This window comes from Nuphar pumila, chromosome 5 (assembly GCF_984573655.1).
Source record: "Nuphar pumila chromosome 5, dmNupPumi1.hap1.1, whole genome shotgun sequence".
Classification (NCBI taxonomy): domain Eukaryota; kingdom Viridiplantae; phylum Streptophyta; class Magnoliopsida; order Nymphaeales; family Nymphaeaceae; genus Nuphar; species Nuphar pumila.
In genome coordinates, this window is record NC_143253.1 from 95,395,327 (window position 1) to 95,417,962 (window position 22,636).

At 36.7% G+C, this 22,636-nt stretch overlaps 1 protein-coding gene across 1 annotated transcript; it reads left to right on the forward strand.

Annotated features, from left to right (window-relative positions):
* The first annotated feature begins 1,047 nt into the window (after window positions 1–1,047).
* On the forward strand, window positions 1,048–10,111 carry LOC149837852 (sorting nexin 1-like). Its single transcript, XM_090007516.1, has 11 exons — window positions 1,048–1,251; window positions 1,339–1,473; window positions 4,188–4,323; window positions 5,318–5,451; window positions 6,595–6,669; window positions 8,280–8,439; window positions 8,593–8,726; window positions 8,849–8,917; window positions 9,060–9,139; window positions 9,330–9,390; window positions 9,744–10,111. The coding sequence occupies exons 1-11, from the start codon at window positions 1,240–1,242 to the stop codon at window positions 9,957–9,959; spliced, it is 1,212 nt and encodes a 403-aa protein (XP_089863642.1). The 5' UTR covers window positions 1,048–1,239; the 3' UTR covers window positions 9,960–10,111.
* The last annotated feature ends 12,525 nt before the right edge of the window (window positions 10,112–22,636 follow it).

A 22,636-nucleotide genomic window follows, 5' to 3' on the forward strand; every position in this document is an offset into this window, starting at 1 on the left:
ATGATTTTTCATGTGTGAGCAAATGTGAAAAAAAATGAGGCAGTGAGATTCAAAGTGGGTCATTTCACTCACTTCTCTTATGATTCCAAATTGCATTGTCCAACTTTTTTTTTTTGATAATCAAAGGGAAATTAAACCACTCCCCCCAAAGCACCGACCGCACATTGGCTGCCCTCCGGTTGGTAAAACCCTTGAGGTCCCCTGCTCACTGGGGAGTACACAAGTGACAGCACCCATGGGTTTCGAACTTGTGACCTACCAGATGAACCGAACCCTTGTGGTCAACTTGTGATTTAGAATCACATGATTTCAACAATACATGAGATGAAATCACATATGACTTTGGATCATGATTTGCAAGCAACCTGCCCTGATCCCTTAATAGTCCAAACACTTCCTAAGCTTATAAACTCCTCTCCTCAACAAATTTTTTTTTTTAAAAGGCAAGGTGGGGTTTAAGCAGATCCCTACCAGTTATACACAACTATACCATTTGGTTTTGAACCTGCAACGTCCCAACACAAGGTTGACGTGCACTAGCTGCTCCTACCAGGAAAGCTGGGCCCCTTGTTGGTTTTCCTCCAACATTTTTAACGACGTCAAGAAAATATGTAAGTGGGAAAACCTCGTGACATTTTGAAAGTGTTGGTTTTATCAAAAGAAAACATCGACAAAATGTCGTATATATAAAATACCAAAATATACAAAAACGTGGAAGTTAAACTATTAAATAATATAAGAAATACCACTTTAGCTGTTGTTTTTACTGTATCCATATTACAAAAAATGAAATAATTTGAAAAAGTCACGTTTTCTTAATCACATATCGTCCTTTGAGAACATCGCGATGAAAGCATGATATTTTCAAAATATCGTTGATATCTGACACAGAAAATATCGTGTTTTGTTCTGCTATTATATCAATTATGCAAATTACGTTAACTTTGTAAAATATCGGCGATATTTTTTACACAGTTTTTTTCGTCATGAAATATTCTTTAATTATTATCTGTTTTCTATATATTAACTATTTTTTCCCAATGGTATGGTTGAATGACTGGTGGGGGTCTGCCTGATCCCAGCTTGCCTATCAAAAAAAAAAAAATTTGTTTTTGAATTCTCGTTCCTGTTTGCCAACTGACCACACCCCATCAGTCGTCGTCACCAAATTAGCCCACAGAGAGACATCATTTCATTCTTCTTCTTCTTCTCTGCTCCTCTTTGGGAGCACCACAAACCATGATTGCCAAGGTACTCCTCTCTCTCTCTCTCTCTCTGAATTTCACAAATTTGGAACGGAAAAAACCTGATCTTTTTCGTGTTTTTGTGGTGGCACAGAGGTCTTTATCAGGATCGGCGCAGAGCCCCCGATCCCCTTCTTCTTCGCAACCATTCTTGCACGTCTCCGTCACGGATCCCGTCAAGTTGGGTAATGGAGTCCAGTCGTACGTCTCCTACCGCGTCATCACCAAGGCATCTCCTTCGGAAAAACCCTAGCTCTCGCGATCTCGATCGGGTTTTGTTTTTCGTTTTTTTATTTTACTTCGGTTGTCCTACCGGAATTCCTCGGTTCAGGTTTTCTCCTTTGATTCTATTTGGTGTCAATGTTGCTCATGAATTGAATGATTTTAGCGTGCGTGATTCAGAGAGGAAATCGTGATTGAGTGTTCTCAATTCTTTCTGTGTCACGAAAATCCGTTACTTCCTTTTCCGGCTGGAATTCGCCATTTAAGGCTTTTTTTTCCTTTTTGATTTGTTTGATGCCAATGTTAGTCTTGGATGAAATGATTTCGGTGCATGTTTCGGAGAGGAAATCGTGATCGTGTTACTCTTGATAAGTTCCTTATGACATGAAAATTCGTTTCTTTTAAAGTCTTTTCAGCAAAAATAGAAATTTGGCATGGATAAAGTCGATAATTGGTGGAGTTATTGCATTATTTGCTTTTGTTGTAATATTTTTAAGGGGCTGATTTGGAGTTATGAGCTTGTGATCACTCTTTTCTAGGGATTGATTGCATTCTTTGTATCGGTTGCATCGTCTGAGTGAACAATATGAGTGCAATCAGGTGTGGTGATTCTGGTCAGATTCTGTTATTAATCTGTTTGGGGATGTTTTGCGTGAAGGTTGTGGATGGAACATTTTGTGTACAGGTTCCATTTTGTAAGTGAACATGCCGCTCTAAGTACATTTTCTGATGGCGTGGTGAAAGTTCTTTGTTTGCTGATACATGGCATTTGAAATTTTGGGTGCACTAATGTATTGGATCTTAATCCTTTTTCACATGAATCACATAATAATTATGGTGAAACAGGGATATTGTTGTCCAGAACAAACTCATTGGGAACATCAGAAGAGAAAAAGGCAAAAACGATGGAATCGTTGGGACTGGACTTGTTGGATGGTTTAACTGTGGCTGAAAGAACTTTCTTAAGGTGGAGGGTGTGGAGTTCCATGCAACACAGGCCATTGGATTGGTTAAATCTCATATTTGGCATCATTTCTGGAAATCAGTTCTCCTGTAAAGCCTCAATTTGATCACTGAATCAATCGGCAAGTTGCTCAAGAGGGGGTTTCTTCATAGGGTATCCAAATATCAAAGCATTTACTCTGTCAAAAAGAAGAAGAAATGCATGAAGTCAATGTGATGGGTTCTATAAATGGATATTACTCAAACTGAGGTTGAAGCCAACCTTGGGACTCTTTCTAGCTAAAATTGTCATGCTTCATTTGGGCCTTTGACTGGACATGGATGAAGAATAGAAATATAGAACCCCGGTCCAAGACTTTAGTTCAACTTATTGGTTACGTATGCCTAGGTTCTATAATAGATCCATATACAAATTTCCCAATATTGGATTTTAAGGTTGCAGTTGAGAACCTGTGGTGAGAATTCCCATTTTGAGACTCCTTACTAGGCGCTTGGAAGGTTTTATTGTTCAGAGGAAGTATTCATTGGAATTCTTAGTTTCTGGATTTCTTGAAATCAAGGGAAATAAAAAGAGCCAGTATGTTGTAACCCACTTTATCACCGATGCTAAAACAATTTACCATATTTTGCTGGAAACATGATCCCCATAGATTCTTCAAAAAGTGTGTAAAACAGAAGTCTTTCCCTGGTAAAATTCTATTTTATAATTTTTATTCAGCCAACATTAAAAGCAAACAAAATGTAGCATATGAGGGTATAACACATAAATGATTTTGATTTAATACCATCTTATGTAAAAGAAAGGGGGTTGGTATCCTGCCATTACCAGGTTCATTCATTGGATTAAAAATTAATAAAGAAATTAGAGCAGCCTGTCTGATGGGATGAAATGCTACTTTGAGGAGATTGATGCAAATTTCCCATGTAGATATGTGATTTTACTGGTGGACAAGGTCTCCTCATCACAGTTCACAAATTCTTTCATAGATCCTTTTGGATGATTCTTTACTTGTAGAAGAGCTAATCTTAGATATTAGATTTTTCCTTTGGTGGGTGAAAAACCAGCCCAGGTTTGAACTATCCTTGGTGTTTTAGTTTTCTTAGCCATACTGCACTGCTTCTCTACTGTGCTTCTAGCCTATATACATGACTTGCCTATGGGTTTACAAGGAATACATAGAAATCTGCTTCTGCTAAATGAGCCCATGCATTATTGTAGAAGTGTAACAGTTAAACACATATAATTGCATAGTAGAATAAACATCATGTAAACCTTACTTTTGATATTATCCAAACATGTAAAAGACATGATGGTGGGGTTTCCAGATCGATCAATAACAGAAACAATGAGCTTATGCAGATATCTCTGCGGTCCAAATTTCTATCAAATTTGCTTTGGTGCTGTCTTTTGCACCTCAACATTATGAACACACCCTAAGTGAATTGGTCGCTTATAAGTTATATATGCTAATCAGATTAAATTTCATCAACAGTAACTGTGGGTGCATATGTTACTTTTCGTTTTATGATGCTTAGAATTGGTTGAATAAGGTAATCATATTAAATTTTATGAACAATATCTGTGGGTGCATATGTTACTTTCTGCTTTACTATGCTTAATTTTACTTTGTTTTATTTTACTGCGCTTAGCTGTAGACTGTCATTTATAAACTGTAACAGAAAAGAATTTTAGGAGATTATTAGGCATTTTGAACTTTGTTTTTATGCTTTTTGATTGAGGAAAATCAATTTTTGCAGACTAATTTTCCTGAATATCAAGGTCTAGAGAAGATTGTAATTCGCCGATATAGTGACTTTGTATGGTTGAGAGATCGGCTATGTGAGAAGTACAAAGGGGTATTTATTCCTCCACTTCCAGAGAAAAGTGCTGTAGGTATGTGAACTCTCTTTCTCTCTCTCTCTGCGTCTGTGTTTGTGATATGTGCATGCATGTGACAAAATTATCATATGACTTCGGTTAGTCAAGATTCAAGAACTAACAGGCCTGCCATCTGTTGGTATCACATCTTATGGATCGTTTCAATTGCTACTCCAAGACGGCTTTATTGGTTTGTGTTCATTATTCTTGGAATTTGTGTCTTCTGAAAAGAGTGAAATGTTCCCTGCCCTGACTTCTTTGTTAACCTCTAGTCACATGAAAATTGTTAGGTTGTTTCAGTAGTATGACATAAACACATAAAATAAGGTCCATCCAAGTAGATATCCATCTGTCTCTGTTGGTTCTTTATGATGTTGCTGACATTCATAAAAAGTTGCAAATCAACATCCTATCTCTTACAAGTAGGTCTGGAAAACTTACATAGCCGCTTGTGGTTTGGCTTTGGCTAATGTAACATTTGCTTCTTAATTACCAAGTTGAATAAGAACAAAGGGCATTCGGTTTGGCTCAGCACGTGGAAGAAATACATACTATTTAAGTCCTTGTTTCTATGTATTTCTAATTATCTGGTGACTGGTTTTGAAAACAAAACTAAGCTTTTTGCAGTCATGTTCAATCTAAATGCAAAATACATCTGGTCTTGCCATAAAACAGGAAAGCATCCTCATCAGTGAAATTACTAATGACCATTTTGCTCTTATGAAGCAAGTTTATGTCTTCTACAAGCAGTTTTGTCATCAATTTTTTGAGTCACATCTAATAGGATGATGCATCATTTATGATGCTTTAATTGAAATTGTTTCCATATACTGTATCTTTAACTGTTGATCTTGTGCTTGTTCAGACGTGTTGTGATATACAACATTGCATGAAGTTAAGCATGCTTTTTTTTGCCCCCTCCCCATTAATACATGGTTTCTACAGTTTCGATATAATTAAAATCGCATATCTTGACAAAATTGAAACATTTGAATGGTTCATTAATCAGAGAAGTTCCGCTTCAGTGCTGAGTTTATTGAGTTGCGGCGTAGAGCATTAGATATATTTATAAATCGAGTTGCTTCACATCCACAACTTCAGCAAAGTGAGAACCTAAGGACTTTCCTGCAGGAAGATGAACAGGTACAAAACACTGCTTGGGGTGTGTTCAAAGTGGAATTCTAACTAGTTTAGGTTGCCTTTGATTGTAGTGATAGTGGATTAAGTTATAAGTTTCTTTAATATATCATAATTGATTCATTACTTCATGGTAATATAGTTCAAAATCTAATGTTGTTTTGTTATTATAAATACATCTCTTCCCTTTAGACTACCAAAAATGGTTATAACCAACACATTATTCTTTGCTAGGTTAACTCCTTTATAACCTTTGAAATTAATGATTTTCTAACAAAAAAGTAGCTTTTGTGAACAACCTTTTTTTACCTGCCATATATGGTAAGCATAATATGACATATATTGCTTAAAACAAGTGCATTAAGTTCAAAGAAAAACTTTGACTAATTTTTGTGCATAGCTGTGTCGACATTGTTGCATTTATAAACGAGCAATGCTAAAAATATCTGTACACTCAAAATATTTCTTTCATGAAAACACATTCTCAAATTTAAGGATATTGTTTTAAGTGTCATCCTCTACTTCAAACTTTTTGCCATCACATACTGCGTGAGCATCATCATATTTTTATACACACAATTATCTTTGAGAATTTAATATATTGCTATCCCCAGAATGTTTTTCGAATTCTCCTGAGAAATTACACATTATGCAACTTGAAGGTTAGGAAATATTAAATTCTTTTAAATTACCTAGTGGTGTATTAATTTAGTGAAAACTTGATTTGTTAAGATAATCTTTTTGGTTTCAGAGATGGTGATTTTTCTTTTTTCTCTTTAAAAGTTAGAGATAGATCTCTCTCTCTCTCTCTCATATCAAATCCCAACACCCCTTTCCCCCCAAAAAGGAGGAAACACTATAGATAAAGCATCATTTATGAAATTTTGAAAATCTAAGGCAGATCAAATTTGTACATGACTACCTTTTAACTTTAATAAATTCTACTATACACACGTATGTAAGCACATATACATGCACACAATGAAAAGGTGATTGCATACACTATGACTCTTTCATTGAAGCAAGTTCTGACAGGCAGGATGTGTGTGTGTGTGTGTGTGTGTGTGCATTGCATGTGTCCTGCTTTTTCTATAAGTATTGCTTACACAACATTCTTGTGTTTGTATGCTGCTGTTAACCCTCTTTTAGACTATGGAGCGGGCAAGATCTTTTGAGACGGGTATTTTCTTAAAGAAACCTGCTGATCTGATGCAAATAATTAAGGTATTGTGTCTCATCAACAGTTGGGATAACTAGCAACTTTTTTATGCTATTCTCCTTTGGTTTGAAGCATTTCTGTTCATCAGTTCAGTGGATACAAGTATCTGAGTGTCGTTTTGACGTGCTGGTTGCTACTTTTTGGTGCCATGAAAAATGTCAGTCCAGCATATATTTCAGTTCATATATCTTTTTCAGTTCTTAATTACCCAAAGATACAATTTGAGCATGCAGGAAGTGAATAGTTCAATGTACAGCTCCAGCAGTTCTAGATTCATACAGGCTGGTTACATGTTTGTTTGGAATCTCGACTTTATCTGATTCTATTTAATTTCCAAATAAGGCTATCTTTTCTATGTTCGATTGTTTTATTAAATCCACTTTGTATTTATCTCACCATTTATGAAGCTCTTGCATGTAGTTAATTACTTAATTGTATGGATAAGGTGGTTACATACTGGTTGCCTCGATTTGCTTGACACAAAGGTTGATGGTTAGGCTATTTGAAAGGTGATTATTATTATTATTATTATCTTTTATATAGAGACACACACACACATATGAAAAAAAAAATCAGTCTTGGGTTCTGTGAATAGACAGAGATTTGGTAAACAGGTGACCAGGCGGTCTAACCTTTTACTTTAGATCTGGAATAGACTGATTCCATATGCCAACCACTATCAAATTGATCTTTGTTCTACTGGTTCCATATGCTATCTATAATCAAATTTGTGTTGTTATAGGACCAATTCTTGCTGAGATATAAAACCATAGTCACAAATATTGGTGAGGTTTAGAATTTCTCATTTTTTTTGTGAGGATTTTACAAGCCATGAATATTCAAATAAAATCAAGATAAATTCAATATATCTCCTATTTTCAAAATTTTGCCATCACATAGCAATTTTATATATGCAAAAAAAAAACAGTAAAGTAATAGTTTGATGTGCAACATTTGTGACAAAATCACATTATAAAAGTAAGCTTAATTTTTAAGCGCCAAGGTGTTCAAAATAGTAAGAATTTTCACAAAAATTGTAACATATTTTAATGTCTGTTATAAATCTCAACGGTTCTATTAGATCTGTATGTCTGTTATTCTTAAGAATTGGATTCTCATAACCTAGAAATTGTGATTTGTCAAAGCATGAATTGGGTTTCTTTCTCTGTTCCTGCTGGTTTTGGCAGTGGGCTGCTTCCTGCTTTGGAAGCACACTCTCTGGTATCTATCATTTTCCACCCCTCATGGATTAGCTCAAGTGGGCCTGGAACTTTTACTTGTTTCTTGATCTTGTAAATTGAAATAAAGAGATGGAGGTTTAGAACCAATTATTTTTTGCTGAGGTTTTTCTAGCCTTTGATGAAATGACTGTTTTTCTTCCTCTCCTAAAAGGTTTTTACGTGTTGATTTAAATGTGTGCTATATTTACATAAAATGAATGTCTTGTTTTTTCATAGTAGGTAGAGGACTTCCTTGCACCATTTTGTTGGTTTCCTTGGGGTGAATGTCTGTTCATACTTGGGATGCCTTCTTGCATGAATAAGATTGCCCAAAGCATTCTTTGGAACCAGTTTTGTAAACAAATTCTTATGCGGTCAGCATTTGTTTTCTACAGGATGTCCAATCCAAGGTAAGTGATGTTGTACTTGGAAAGGAAAAGCCTGTAGAAGAATCAGACCCGGAGTATGAGAAGCTCAAGCATTATATATTTGAACTAGAGGAACACTTAGCTGAGGCACAAAAGCAGGCTTTCCGTCTTGTAAAGAGGCACACAGGTATTCAATAATTTGAGAGAATATAATTGTCTTCTAGAAGTGCTTCATTTTGTTTTAACCTATTTGTGCATCAGCATTGTCTGCCTCCTTTTTCAGGTTCCTGTGTCCATGTTCATAGATTTAATAGTTCTTTGTTGTTTTACTGTTTCTCAGAGTTGTCACAGTCCTTGTCTGACTTTGGAAAAGCAGTCAAGCTTTTAGCTGCTTGTGAGGGAAATTCTCTTGGAAAAGCATTTTCCGACTTCGGCACAAAATCAGAAATGTTGTCATATAAGCTGCAGAAGGAGGTAGTCATAAAGTCAGAAAAATAGGATTACAACTTCTGGTTCAGAAATGTGTCCATTTCCTGTTATTGTTGCTTGGTATACTATGTTGAACTCTAAGACGATATTTTTACTTATCTATGAAGGCCAACAATGTGCTGATGAATTTTGAAGAACCTTTGAAGGATTATGTGCGTGCAGTACAATCTATAAAGGTGAATTTATGATCTTCAGTTTGCTCAATCTAGAGGCAGTTCAATTATGATAGGGAATAGGCTTAAAGATTTTCATTTCTTTTCACCTTTGTGTAATTGCAGCCAGATGGAAACTGTAATTGGATATTTATTTGTTTGACAGGCTACCATGGCAGACAGAGCAAATGCTTTCCGGCAGCAGTGTGAATTAGCAGAAACAACCAAGTTGAAGGAGATTAACCTGTATGTTTCAAGGTTCAGATTTTTTGTTACCATGTGTGTGAGAATGCGCACAGGTTTTCTGTTATCATGTGTGCCAGGATGTGCGCAGGAAAAGCTTTGAGGGGGAACATACATTTGAGCATCTATAAGTAATATTTATTTATGTATTTCAAAAAACTCTCTGATTTTCACTTTTGTGCTTGCATAACAGTGAGAGGCTGATGCTGATGCGATCAGAAAAGGCCGCAGAAGCAGAAATTGAGTGCAAGGAAGTAAGTGCTTAACACATCTCAGTCGTACATTCTTTCTTTTCTAATGCTTCATACAACCTAGAGTTTTGGAATTGAGACATGGCTTACCACAAGTTGAAAAAAATTCCTGCATCTCTGCAATTGCAATCATCCATTTATCTTGGAGACCTAGTCATTTAAAGATGGCTAGTTATTGTGGGCTGCTAAAATAAAACATGGTGTGTATGATTGATGGTAGTCTTGGGAGATCAATATAGGGCCCTGGGATGTACAAATGCACATGCACACACACACACACACACAGACTCTCTCTCTCTCTGTCTCTCTCTCTCTCTGTCTCTCTCTCAATGTGCTTGTTTCTGGGTGTGATCCAGTTGAAAGCTGAGAGTGAGGAGGCTACAAGACGCTTTGAGATGATTGTCAAGTTGATGAGTGAGGAGATGGTGCGATTCCACGAGGAGAAAATGGTTGATATGGGCTTTGCATTCCATGAGTTTGCGAAGGGGCAGGCGCAACTTGCCAATGAGATTGCTGATGCATGGCGTGCCTTGTTACCAAAACTTGATGCCTATTCAGCCTCACGTCGATGATTCTCCTTCTCTGTTTTCCATTTTCGTTTCTTTTAGTTTTCATTTGTAAGACGTAGGAGTTCTAGGGATATTTTTTTTGTTTTCATATGGTTATATGAACCACTCTCTTTATTTGTTGTCTATGTGTATTGTTTTGGCCTCATATGGTATATCGTTTATACATCGGCTATATTTTGGCAACTATGGATAAATACAGGATATATTAAAATTAATATTAGATAATATTGATCATTTGTGGGCTACAAATAAGCATCATAACAGTATTATGTGGTGAAAACTGTTCGATATTTTGTACCGTTTGTTTGGATCGTGGGACCTTTACTTGGAGGTGCTGCTTTCTTAAAAGCGACAATTGCCCCACCAGGATTGAGCCCGGGTGTAGTAGGGTGCACAACTTTGCTTTTGGGATACAACTAAACTTTACCTTCTCGTGCAATCCTAACCACCTCAATACTGGGTTAGCTAGCCACCATGACACGGCCACCCTGAATAACTTCACAATACGGGAGGAGAGGAAGAAGAAAAACACAAAAAAACAGGGAAGAAGATCTATAAGAAGTTTTGCATTTTCTTTTTTGTCTTTAAAACTCAGTCTTGTAACATCCCATCAAGGGTGGCCACTGCCCAAAATCGGGTGCTACGTGCACATGCCATCTCAACGTGTAGACACGTTGAGGCTAAAGCAAGATACACAAATCATAAAGGAATTTTGCAAGCCATGATGAAAATTCGCAAGGCAAAAGAATTTCGCAAGACAAGAAAAATTGGCAACACATAAAAGAAATTTACCAGTCAAAAGGAATTTTGCAAGTTATAATTGAAATTTGCAAGTCATAAAAAATTTCACAACTTATAAAGGAAATTCGCAAGTCATGAAGGAATTTTGCAACTCATAAAAGAAATTCACAAGCCATGAAAGAATTTTGTAATTCATAAAGGAAATTCGCAAGCTATAAAGGAAAATTGCAAGGCACAAAGGTTTTTTACAAAACACAAAAGAAGGTAATTTGCAAGTTAAGAGGAGGTTTGCAACTCTATTTGCGAGAGACAAAAAGATAGATAAAAAACCAAGACCGAACTGGATCGAATCCAAATCCAAAGCCAAGGTTGAACCGGATCGAACATGAATCCTAATCTGAATCAATAATCAATAATTAATAATTATATATAAGGTTTATTTGACAAGCCCGATATCTAATGCCCCTTGAGGGCCTTACTCTCTATGACAACTTTCTTCAATATAAATACTTGGAGTTTTCCAAAGATGATAGATATGTGATTAAATAATTTTGATAAAGTAAGTTTTTTCCTCTAAAATGCTTTTTCAAATAATTAAGCAAAAGAATGGGTTATTTAGCAAAAAAAAACTTGGTTCCAAATAAGTATAATTTTAAGTCAAATACCAACAATCTCCTACATGGATCAAAATTAGGATAAAAGGAAAGAGTGAAGTTGTTCATCAAAGTCATATGCATAGGTGAGAGTACCTTTCATTTTGAACCAACACTTAGTATGAACAAGATTCAGACATTCTTAGAGACTAAGTACCTACTTAGCCTCTAATGTGGACTTCTTAGACCTATTTACACATGTACTTTTTTCAAGTAACTATATGTGTCATCAAATATATTAAAGTTGTTTATCTTAAGGTCCTGTGCAGTATCCCATTTCATGAGTACTCTAAAAACAACTTTTATCTTATAGAAGGCGACCCACACCTTCACATTCATATATGTGAGTATGTCAAAGGTGAAAACTTGTTTCAATCACCTTAGCCAATCTAACATACAGATCTCATTAAGAGTTAAATGACTCATCCTCATAACATAAGTTTTTCAAGCACTTACATCAGAATAAGACATGAAGATACTCTCTATTTTTACATATATAAAATGCTCACCCGATTACTCTAGTGATTTTTTCTTCCCATCGAACCAAGAACTCAGGTGACTTGGGTCACTCGGTTGGGTTACCATCACAGGTAATCTCTTTAGTGGGTTTTAATGCCACTCCGGATATATTCTTACTAATTTTATGTGAAAGACCTTTCGTAAGTGGATCTGCCAAATTTTGGCAAGATTTCACATATTCCACAAAATTTACTTCTTGCTTGAGTAAATGATTTACGGTGTTGTTCTTTAGACAAATATATCTAGATTTTCTATTGTATATGTTGCTCCCTACTTTATACATAGTAGTTTGGCTACATAATGAATAACCATAAGTAAGAATTTGCAACCTAATGGAATCTCAATCAAGAGGTTCCTTAGCCCTTCAGTTTTCATACTAGCATATGCTAGTGCTATAAGTTCGACCTCCATAGTGGATTGGGTTATGGTGGTTTATTTATTGAAAGACTAGGAAATAGCTTCAGATCCAAGGGTAAAGACCCATCCACTTGTAGATATCGAGTCATCTCTATTGGAGACCTAATTAGCATCGCTATAACCTTTAAGGTTAGCAGGTTCCTTCGTATAAAATAACCCATAATTAAAAATCCTTTTAACGTACTTTAGGACCCTGAAAACAACATCCCAGTGTTCAGGTCCTGAATTTTGAGTATATCTACTCAATTTGCTGATGCAAACTGTTATGTTTGGTCTAGTTCCATTCATACCATACATAAGACTTTTCATAATACTAGCATACTTAAGTTGAGAAATACCTCTTCTAATGTATTTAGATAATTTAACACTAGGATCAATGTAAGATCCACGAATTTTCTGAGAAAATTATTCAAGTTATAATGGAATTTCAAAATATATATATATGTATATGAGCCTCTGTATACGTATACACATACATATAAGTAAATACATGCGTACACATCCTCATATATATATATGTATATATATTTATAAATATATATATATATATATATATATATATATATATATATATATATATATATTAAAATCAAACCATCAAGATTTTTTTTAAAAGGGGGATTAAAACCCATTTCATTACAAAATCATACTTCAATGGTGGTTTATGAAGAATTTTAGGTTTTATCAAAAATTAGGAGGGATACTTTTAAAAATCAAAACATAACTTCAAAAAGAAAAGAAAAAGAAAAGAAAGAGAAAAAAAGAGCTAAAATGGAATTTTACAAAAGTAAGAGTGAGATTTTCGATCCATATGGCATCCTTTTGAAGGTTTTTGCATTTCGGTGAGCATGAAGCCCGAGACAGCCTTGCATCCGTTGTATGCAAGGGTTTTATCAGTAGATTTAGTTATTAGGATGGGTGTTATGAACCTATGTTATGCACACTAGCATGCTCACACACGCACCATGTGTTCTTGCACGAAATGGCTCTCTTTCATTTTTTCGATTTACCGAGTTGTCAGAGACAACCCTGATAAATTGACTGTATCTCCCTAGATATAGGTCAGTTTTCAATGTTCTTGAACATTTTGAAAAGCTAAGACCAAGTACTTCAACTTTGTAATTGAGGACTTGGCCTGATTCGGTGTGCATGGTTCTCCAAAATCCATGTCAAAAAAATATATTTCTTGTTGGAACCGGTTTTCCTGACTTTCCAGCTTGTCAGAGACAACCCTGATAAATCGACTGCATCTCCCTAGATACGGGTTGGTTTTCAGTTTTCTTGGACATTTTGGAAAGCTAAGACTAAGTCCTTCAACTTTGTAGTTGAGAACTTGGCTTTATTCAGTCTGTATAGACCTCCAAAATCCTTGTCAAAATAGAGAAAATCAGGACTATCGTCAGTCACTGTTCAATTCAGAATGTCCTAGACAGTGTCCAGTATTTTCAGGATATATCCCGGATCCCTCCATGAAATTTTGATTTCTCTGGTTCTGAGAAAATCCAACACATGACTTCATGACTTTCATGTTCAGCGTTGTGGCTGAATCTGCCCGTAAGCATCTCAAAAAGTGTTAATTTTGCGGTTGCTGAGCGCTCCAGCTCCTTGAGCCCGGACGGATCTCCTTGCAGCCCGGGCCTGTTGTGGCCCCCTTTACCTTCGGTCTGACAGGCCTGAACACTACAAGAAACCTATGGATTAGCGATGACCTATATCTGTCTCTAATTCGATGCTAATCCATCGCTAAACAATTTAGCGTCGGATTAGAGACGGATAGATTTCATCGCAGAATTTTTGACGCTAAGTAGCGACAGAACTTATATGTGGCTACTTTCGTCACTAATTTGTGATAGATTAGCGACGGACATGATTCGTCGCGAGTCCTTCACTATTTTAAATTAGCGATGGATAATATCCGTCGCTAATTCGTCGCTAAATTTTAAAAAAAAATTGCTCTCTGCCGGCGCGTTCTCCGACAGGGAGCAATTTTTTTTTTCACAGAACCAACACGTTCTTTTGCACAGAACTGACGCGTTCTCTGGCATGGTCTTTTGCACAGAACTGGCATGTTCTCCGACATGGTCTTTTGCACAAAACCGGCGCGTTCTCTCTGCCAGCGCGTTCTTCAATGCGTTCTCTGACATGGTATTTTGCACAGAACCAACATGTTCTCCGGTGCGCTCTCCAGCGCCCTCTCGACTTGGTTCTTTGCTTTTCCGGCCCAGCCCGCCATTGAGAGGTCGTCTGTGACGCCTACAATGCTTGTCCGTCGACCTGAAACCATAACCCCCACAAAATCGTTAAGCTTAAAACAGAAAACCATGCTCGAAAAAAAAAACCACTTACCGGACCGGAGAGGTCGGGCCGGCCTCGTCCTCCAGCGTCGGCGGGCGACTCTGACTCCTCTTCTTCCTCGCGTTCTTCTGCCACGAAGTCATCCTCGTTCGAGAAGTCAAGGAGGCCCTCCGGTTCGGTAAGTGGAATGGTTTAAATCTCAGTCGGTTTAAATTTCGAACGGGGGGGGGGGGAGGGAAAATTTTGCGCCCCAGGTGAGACTGTTTAAATAAAAAATTAGCGAGGAAATTTTTCCGTCGCTAATCTGCCACTAATTAGCGACAGAACAATTCTCTCACTAATTCCGTCGCTAAGTAGCATTTTTTATAGTGTTTTGGCGACAGAAAAATGTTGTCGCTAATCCATCGCTAATTAGCAACAGATTTAGCGAGGGAGATATTTCCGTCGCTAATTTTGCAAATATTTTGAATGTTAGTGTCAGATAGTTTTCTCTTGCTAATCCATCATAAATTTGCGACGGAAAAAATTTGTCGCAAATTTCCATCGCTAATTAGCATTTTTCTTGTAGTGGAACCACCCTGGTCCAACCCAGTCAGGGCCACCCTGGACCGAGCCAGGGTTTGGTCAGGGCTCCATGCTATTAACCTTGCAAACGTTGTGACCAGGTGCAGGCTGCACCCGGGTCTTTGTGGCTGGGCGCACCTTCCCAATGCAGGCTCATGGCCTGCTTCTTGGGCTTTGGTCCGAACCACCTTGGTTTAGACCAGAGACCACCCTGTCACAGTAGGGTCTGGTCCATCATGGACCAGACTATGCTATGAAGGTTCAGCATTTTTGAGCCCTGAACTGTCACATTTTGGGACAGCTTGTCGCGGTCTGCATCCGGATGGGTTTGGTCAAGGCTGCAGCAGGCTGGCATCCAATCGGGTCTGTTGTGCTGACCTTGATGGCAGCTTTGGCGCTCCCAGCTGAGGTGTTGTGACAACTGGGAGGTGGACAACAAGTGGCAACTCGCTGCCCACCTAGTTCGCACCTATCGCAACAGTTCCTTTGGTCGTTGTTGGTGTTTGCACCTTTCTTAGACTGCCGCAACCACGCCTCGTGAGTTCTCCTTAGTGTTTCGCAAGCGCGACAATGTCGCTTGGGAAATGCTAACGTAATTCCCATACGTATAACGAGGTTCTACCTTGCACACCATAACACTTGTGTGTGTTGCGTCGTGGTATTGAATGTGGATGACTGTGCTACGAGTTGTGATTGGCAATTAGCGTTGTGTGTGGTATCCCAAGAGCGATGCTTGAAATTTGGTATTCTTGGCTCGTGTTCGATTATGTATGTATGAGCGCAAATATGGTTTCCGCAAAGTCATTGTGAATTACACCACTCGCACATCATGTCACATGTGTGCGAACTCTGTCGCGGGATTACTTGCGAATGACATCACCATGAGATGCGCTTAGCAAATTGCCCTTACGCATGTTGTCACCAAGTGCGATGTTTAAATTCGTGCAAAATGGCACGTGTTCGATATTTATAAATGGGTATACTTGTAAATATGGGTTCAATAGACCCGTACACTTGTGCATCGTTGTGAATGATCGTATGACTTGGCACTTGCACATATTTACACGTGAATAGAAATGATATACGTAAATATTGTCATGTACGTTAGATGGTTGACCAATGACACTTCACACTTTGGCACATCAAGACACGTGTATGAGTATCCCTCATTAATACGCATAAGAATGGTGGTGAAGTGAAAAGAATGTGTTGCGATTATGCAAATCGCCTTGCACTTAATGACACTTATTATGATGCAAAAAGACATGTGTTGAGATGCGTAATTGCAAATGCTTATTTTGTCATAACTGTAATACAATACGTGAAAATGTGTAGTTGGCTTATTTATCGAGTATCGTTACCCAATTACACCCCACACTTGCACATATTGACACGAATGTGCTATGGATCGTATGTGACTCATATATATGCGGTAATTTGCCTCTTGGCATTACACTAATGCATGTTGCACACAACATATTTGTTATATCCCGACTAAGGGTTGGGAGTCGAAGACCACATTAGGGTATTGGCACATTTCTTAATCGATATTGTAGAACTCCATATGCATTGCGTTGGGCGATTGTCCCACGTTCGTGAGTGAGCTCACGAGCCTTCATGCCCTTATGACATAAATGGTGTTATGTCGCCTTCATTGGCGAAATGATCATCTTGACATGTGTTGTTTTGAAGCACGTGAATGAGCGGGTTAGATCTTGTGCGTTGTTTGTGTTGCCTTGCGGGGAACACTAAGCCAGATGGGCCTAAGTACCTCGGATTGAGGGGATGTTGCTATAGGTCGCACTGCCCGGTTGCCCATTTCACAAAATTGGTTTGCCTTGAAGAACGTTGATTGAATCTGTTACCTATGAGTGGTTTCTCTTGGTCGTGGTATGAGGTTACTCCGACTGTGGTTTCCCCAGTTACCACATTAGAAATTGAATAAGAGACACCGGGTGGACGTCTCACAAAATGTGAGGTTCCTTCGTGTACCCGAAGGAGTAATCAGAAGAACATAATTACTAACCAATCACAGACTGACTTACCTTGTTAGTTACATTGTTTGGTTGCTTTGAGTAGTTTTTACATGCTTTTGTACTTGTGTTTTTCTGTAGTAGAGATACAGTGAATGTCGTACTTTGGTTATATATTTTTTACTGTCTCATCATAATACTATTGGCTATGATTTGTTATTCTTACTGTGTTTAGCACTTGTAACACTTTGCACATAGTTGCTCACTTGCACTTGTAATTGCGTAATTACTTCTAACTGTGTAATCATGTTAGCTATAACTTGCTACTCGAAGTTTTTGAGCTATGTCATATCTGCTTCATGTCTTTCCTTTAAAAATGGTATTATATGGATGATTTATCTCACCAACTCGCAAGAGTACTACCCCCATTTTATGGAGATACATGTGATTGATAGGTTGTGCGATGGGGCTCGATATGCTGCGAGGCTTGGATCTCACACTTCTAGAAATTAGCAATCTTGGCAGTTGGCTTTGGGAAGTCCCTTATTTGGGAGACATTTTGTAAAATGAAATGATGTATACCTGTTGGTGTCATTTTTGGTAAATCAATGGAAATGTGTTGGTTCTACTTGTTGATTCATCCTGTAACCCGCTCAGAATTTTCAACTGTTTTTTTCTTTTGGTTTTCGGCTTGCGCAATATTTTCAAAAAAACAAAAAAAAATCTCTAAAAATCTAAGGATTTTACAAGTTGGGGTTTTGGGGCATTACAATCAAACTATGTATCAACTGTTTTGCAATCAAAACAATTAATTTTTTTAAGCACTTTTTCAATATAACATGATTGAGTTAAACTATATCCATGCTCATGTCTCACAAGTTTGATTTTTGAAATCACATCAACAAGCCCCATATCTTTCATATCAAAGTTGAAGTGATAGAAAAAATTTAGTATCATTTATGCATTCTATTTTGTTGCTAAGTATTAACATATTATCTACATATAAATAAATTATGACAATGTTTTCATAATCAAATTTAGTATAAATGCATTTCTTAGAATCAGGAGTGTTAAACCCATAACTTAAAATCACTTGATCAAAATTTTTATGTTATTGTTTTGAAGCTTGTTTCAATATGTATAAGTACTTAAGTAATTTCTAGACTTTATTTTCTTTACCAGGAAGCACAAAACCTTTAGGTTGTTTCATGTAAATCTTTTTTTCTAAATTGTCATTTAGAAAAACAGTTTTAATATAAAAAGATAGATCAAAGACCAAAACAGAACAAGACCGAATCTAAATCTAAGACCAAGGCCGGACTGAACCCGAATCAATAATCAATATAATTATATATAAAGTTCATTCCATGTAAATCTCTTCTTCTAAATTATCATTTAGAAAAAACGGTTTTAACATAAAAAGATAGATCAAAGACCAAGACAAGACCAGATTGATTCTGAATCCAAGGCTAAGGCTAGATTGAACCTGAATCAATAATTAATATAATCACGTATAAGGTTTATTTGACAAGCCCAATAACTAATGCCCCTTGAGGGTCTTGCCTTTTATGGCAAGACTATATAAATACTTGGAGTTTTTCAAAGATGATAGAAATGAGACTAAATAATTTTCATAAAGTGGGCTTTTTTATTTAGCCAAAAACCTTTGTTCCAAATAGGCATAATTTTGAACCAAATACTAACAAAAACTATTTTGATCTAGATTTTATATTTCTCAACTTTCACCCACCTATACAATTGAGAGAGAAAGAGAGGTGGGGGATGGGGGAATCAAAATGGAATGACCTAAAGAAGAATTGCGTTCAATTGGTTATAAAAAAAGTTTAATATTTTTCGAGATTTTCTTTATCCAAGATTCCATTAAGAAGTCACTTTATCTAAGTTGAGGTTGAAAATGTAAAAACCGAAAAAATGGGGCTATCCCATGTGAAAAGAACGGGTATAAGAAGATAACAAAATGTTTGCTTATTTTCTTAAAATATCACGATATATTGTGATGCCTATATTTTAGCACGCAATTTTCAAATCAGCTACTTGAGATGTATTACCATATATCGTGTTTTATTGATGATTTTGTGACCGCGATTCAAACAAACAGATTGGCATGGGTGCTGAGTGTGTGCGTTGGAATCACGATAGTGCTGATAAAAATTAGGGTAGTTATGACTTGGCGATATTTTGAAAAATACTGCTGAAGGAAAGCAAAAAATTGGGTTGTCATTTTAAACGTCAAAATGTCGTGATATTTATCAAGATACAAATATTGCAATTTTGTTGCGATACTTATGTTTTTATTGGCTATTTTTCATGAAAAGGTGATTTTATTTTAAAGTATCTTTTTATTTTGAAGATCTCCTCTCTGATATGTTTTTCTATTTTATTTGCTTTAGTTAATTTAAAAAACATGAAAGCTCTAAAAATTTTCAATTTCTCATTATAATAATTTCTGGCTGCCATCATTTTGCCGTTTTAAACTTTTGTCGTTATGACTTATGACTAGGCGTTTGATAGAAAGAAATGGGAAAATGGTTGCCGTGTTGAAGTCTCTGGTCTAATCGCCCCAGGGATCTGATCCAAACAGGGGAGTACCTGATCCATCCGTATACACCAAATGGCGTTACGGTGACCTGGCATTGTTCACCTCCCAGTGGTCCTTAGGGGGATGTTTGATCCCCCGTCCCCATGCTACTTTGGATGGAAATCACTTTGTGAACTTGGAGATGTAACAAACTAAGGATGCGGCAGATGCAGGGAACGTGTCCGTCACATCCTTGTTTCACCGTAATTTTTATGGTTAGAACGGGGACATTGGGGAACTCTCTCTCTCTCTCAGCCAGGCGGCGCTGGGGGGTCACCAGCACCAGTGGTCAGGTCGGTGAGGTCGTCAAGTCTGTCTCTCCCCCCTTTTTCTTTGTTCCTCTCTTTGTCTCTACCCCTTCTTCTTCGTTCTTTATTCTTTATTTTTCTTCTTCTTCTTATAGCATAATTATAGTTTTTTTTTTCATTAATTAGGGCATTTTTCTTTGATTTTCATTAATGAGGAGTTTTTCTTTGATTTCATTGATTAAGGTTTTTTTCTTTGATTTTCATTGATTAAAGCTTTGAATCAAATTTCTTAAATTAGAGTTTTTTTGTATTTAATTTTATTCAAAATTTTTTATTTAATTTTCTTTGATTAGGGATTTGAATCAAATTTTTTAAATTAAGGTTTTTATAGTTAAGTTGTTTAGGGTTTTCTTTGATTTGATTAGATTTTTTATTTTATTTTATATGATTAGGGCTTTGAATTAAAAATTTTAATTAACGCTTCTTATAGCTAATTTGATTAAGGCTATTTTTTATTAGGGTTTGAATTAAGTATTTTTATTTAATTTTATGGTCTATTTTTCTTACAATTTAAGTTTTTTTTTATTTATTTATGATTTATTTTCTTTTATTTTAAAGTTTTATGATTTAATAGGGTTTGATAATTTATTTTTTATAGTTAATTTGATTTTAAAAGTGGGGTTAATACGAGTCAGATAGATTTTTTCCTACTTAGAAAGAGAGATAGGGGTTGTTGCATCGATTGTAAGGTTATACCGGGAGAAAGTGTAGCCACACAACATAGAGTCTTAATTTTAAATCTTAGAATTAGACAATACCACAAAAGGGATAGACATATGATAGATCCTAGAATTAAGTGATGGGCACTGAAAGAAGCTAAACAAGGAATGTTTGTAGAGCGGGTAGCTAAGGAAGTTGATTGGTGTCTCGAGGAGGATTCAGAATCTATGTGGAATAAGATAGCGGGTGGCATGAGAAAGGTGGCTAAGGAGGTATTGGGTGAGTCTAAAGGCGGTGCACCGCTAGGTAAGGATACATTGTGGTGGAACGAGGATGTCAAATTAGCTATTAAGGTTAAAAGAGAGTGTTATAGAAATCTAAGTAAAAATCGTGATAATGAGAATTTGGAGAAGTATATGATAGCTAAGAAGAAAGCTAAAAAAGTAGTTCGAAACGCGAGGGATAAGGTATATAAGAAGGTTTATGACAAGTTGGATACCAAAGAGGATGAGAAGGATATTTATAGGCTTGCAAAGATGAAAGATAGGAAATCGAGGGATCTGGGTATGGTTAGATGTATCAAAGATGAAACGCAAAGGGTTTTAGTCAAAGATGAGGAGATTAAGGAGAGATGGAAAAATTATTTTGATAAGCTATTTAATGAAAGTCATGCTCAGGATCTTGGAGACTTTTCAATTCCTTTTCATGAGATGAATCGTGACTTCATGCGCAAGATTCAGAAGAAAGAAATTGCAGAGGTTTTGAAGAAAATGAAATCAAGAAGGGCAGTTGGCCCAGATGGTATACCTATCGAGGCTTGGAAATGCTTGGGAGAGAAAGGTTTAGAATGGTTGACAAATTTTTTTAACAAGATTTGGCGGACAAATAAGATGCCTAATGAGTGAAGGAAGAGTACTTTGGTGCCTCTATATAAGAATAAGGGTGATATACAAGATTGCACAAACTATCGTGGTATAAAACTCATGAGTCATATTATGAAACTTTGAGAGAGGGTGATTGAGTCTAGGTTGAGGAAGATTGTCATGATATCGGAGAATCAATTTGGTTTTATGCCTGGAAGATCAACTATGGAAGCTATACATCTTCTTAGACAACTTATTGAGAGAAATAGAGAGAGAAACAAAGATTTACATATGGTTTTTATTGATTTGGAGAAGGCTTATGATAGAGTACCTAGGGACGTTCTCTGGTGGACAATGATGAAGAAAGGTGTTTCTCTCAAGTACATTCGTATAATTAAAGATATGTATGAAGGAGTAGTAACCAATGTCCGCACTTGTGGAGGGGTGACAACCAATTTTCCTATAACAGTTGGGTTACATCAAGGATCTGCTTTAAGCCCTTTCCTATTTGCTATAGTGATGGATGAGCTTACGAGATCAATTCAAGAAAATGTGTCGTGGTGTATGTTATTTGCTGATGATATTGTTTTGATTGATGAGTCTAGAGCTGGGGTTAATGCTAAGTTAGAATTATGGAGACAAACATTGGAAGCAAGAGGTTTTAAGTTAAGTAAGAGTAAGACAGAATACATGGAATGTCGATTTAGTAAGCAACGAAGTAGTGATGAGAGTGTAGTGAAGCTTGGTAAGCACGAAATACCGGTGGATGATTCTTTCAAATATTTGGGATCTATCATTCAAAAGTATGGAGAAATTGATGGAGATGTAAATCATAGGATAAATGTTGGGAGGATGAAATGGAAGAGTGCAACTGGAGTGTTGTGCGATCGTAGAATGCCATTGCGGTTGAAGGGAAAGTTTTATAGGACGACTATTAGGCCCGCTTTACTATATAGTACGGAATGTTGGGTTGCCAAGAGACATCATATTCAAAAAATGAGTGTAGCTGAGATGGATGTGTGGAAATATAATAAAAGATAAGATTCAGAACAAGGAGATACCTAAGAAGGTAGGCGTTGCTCCCATTG

Bases quoted from the DNA above. Each gene is read 5' to 3' on its own strand.
- LOC149837852 (XM_090007516.1), top strand. The intron at 1,474-4,187 runs GCATCTCCTTCG...CAATTTTTGCAG, and splicing joins CCTACCGCGTCATCACCAAG to ACTAATTTTCCTGAATATCA. The intron at 8,727-8,848 runs GTAGTCATAAAG...TTATCTATGAAG, and splicing joins CATATAAGCTGCAGAAGGAG to GCCAACAATGTGCTGATGAA.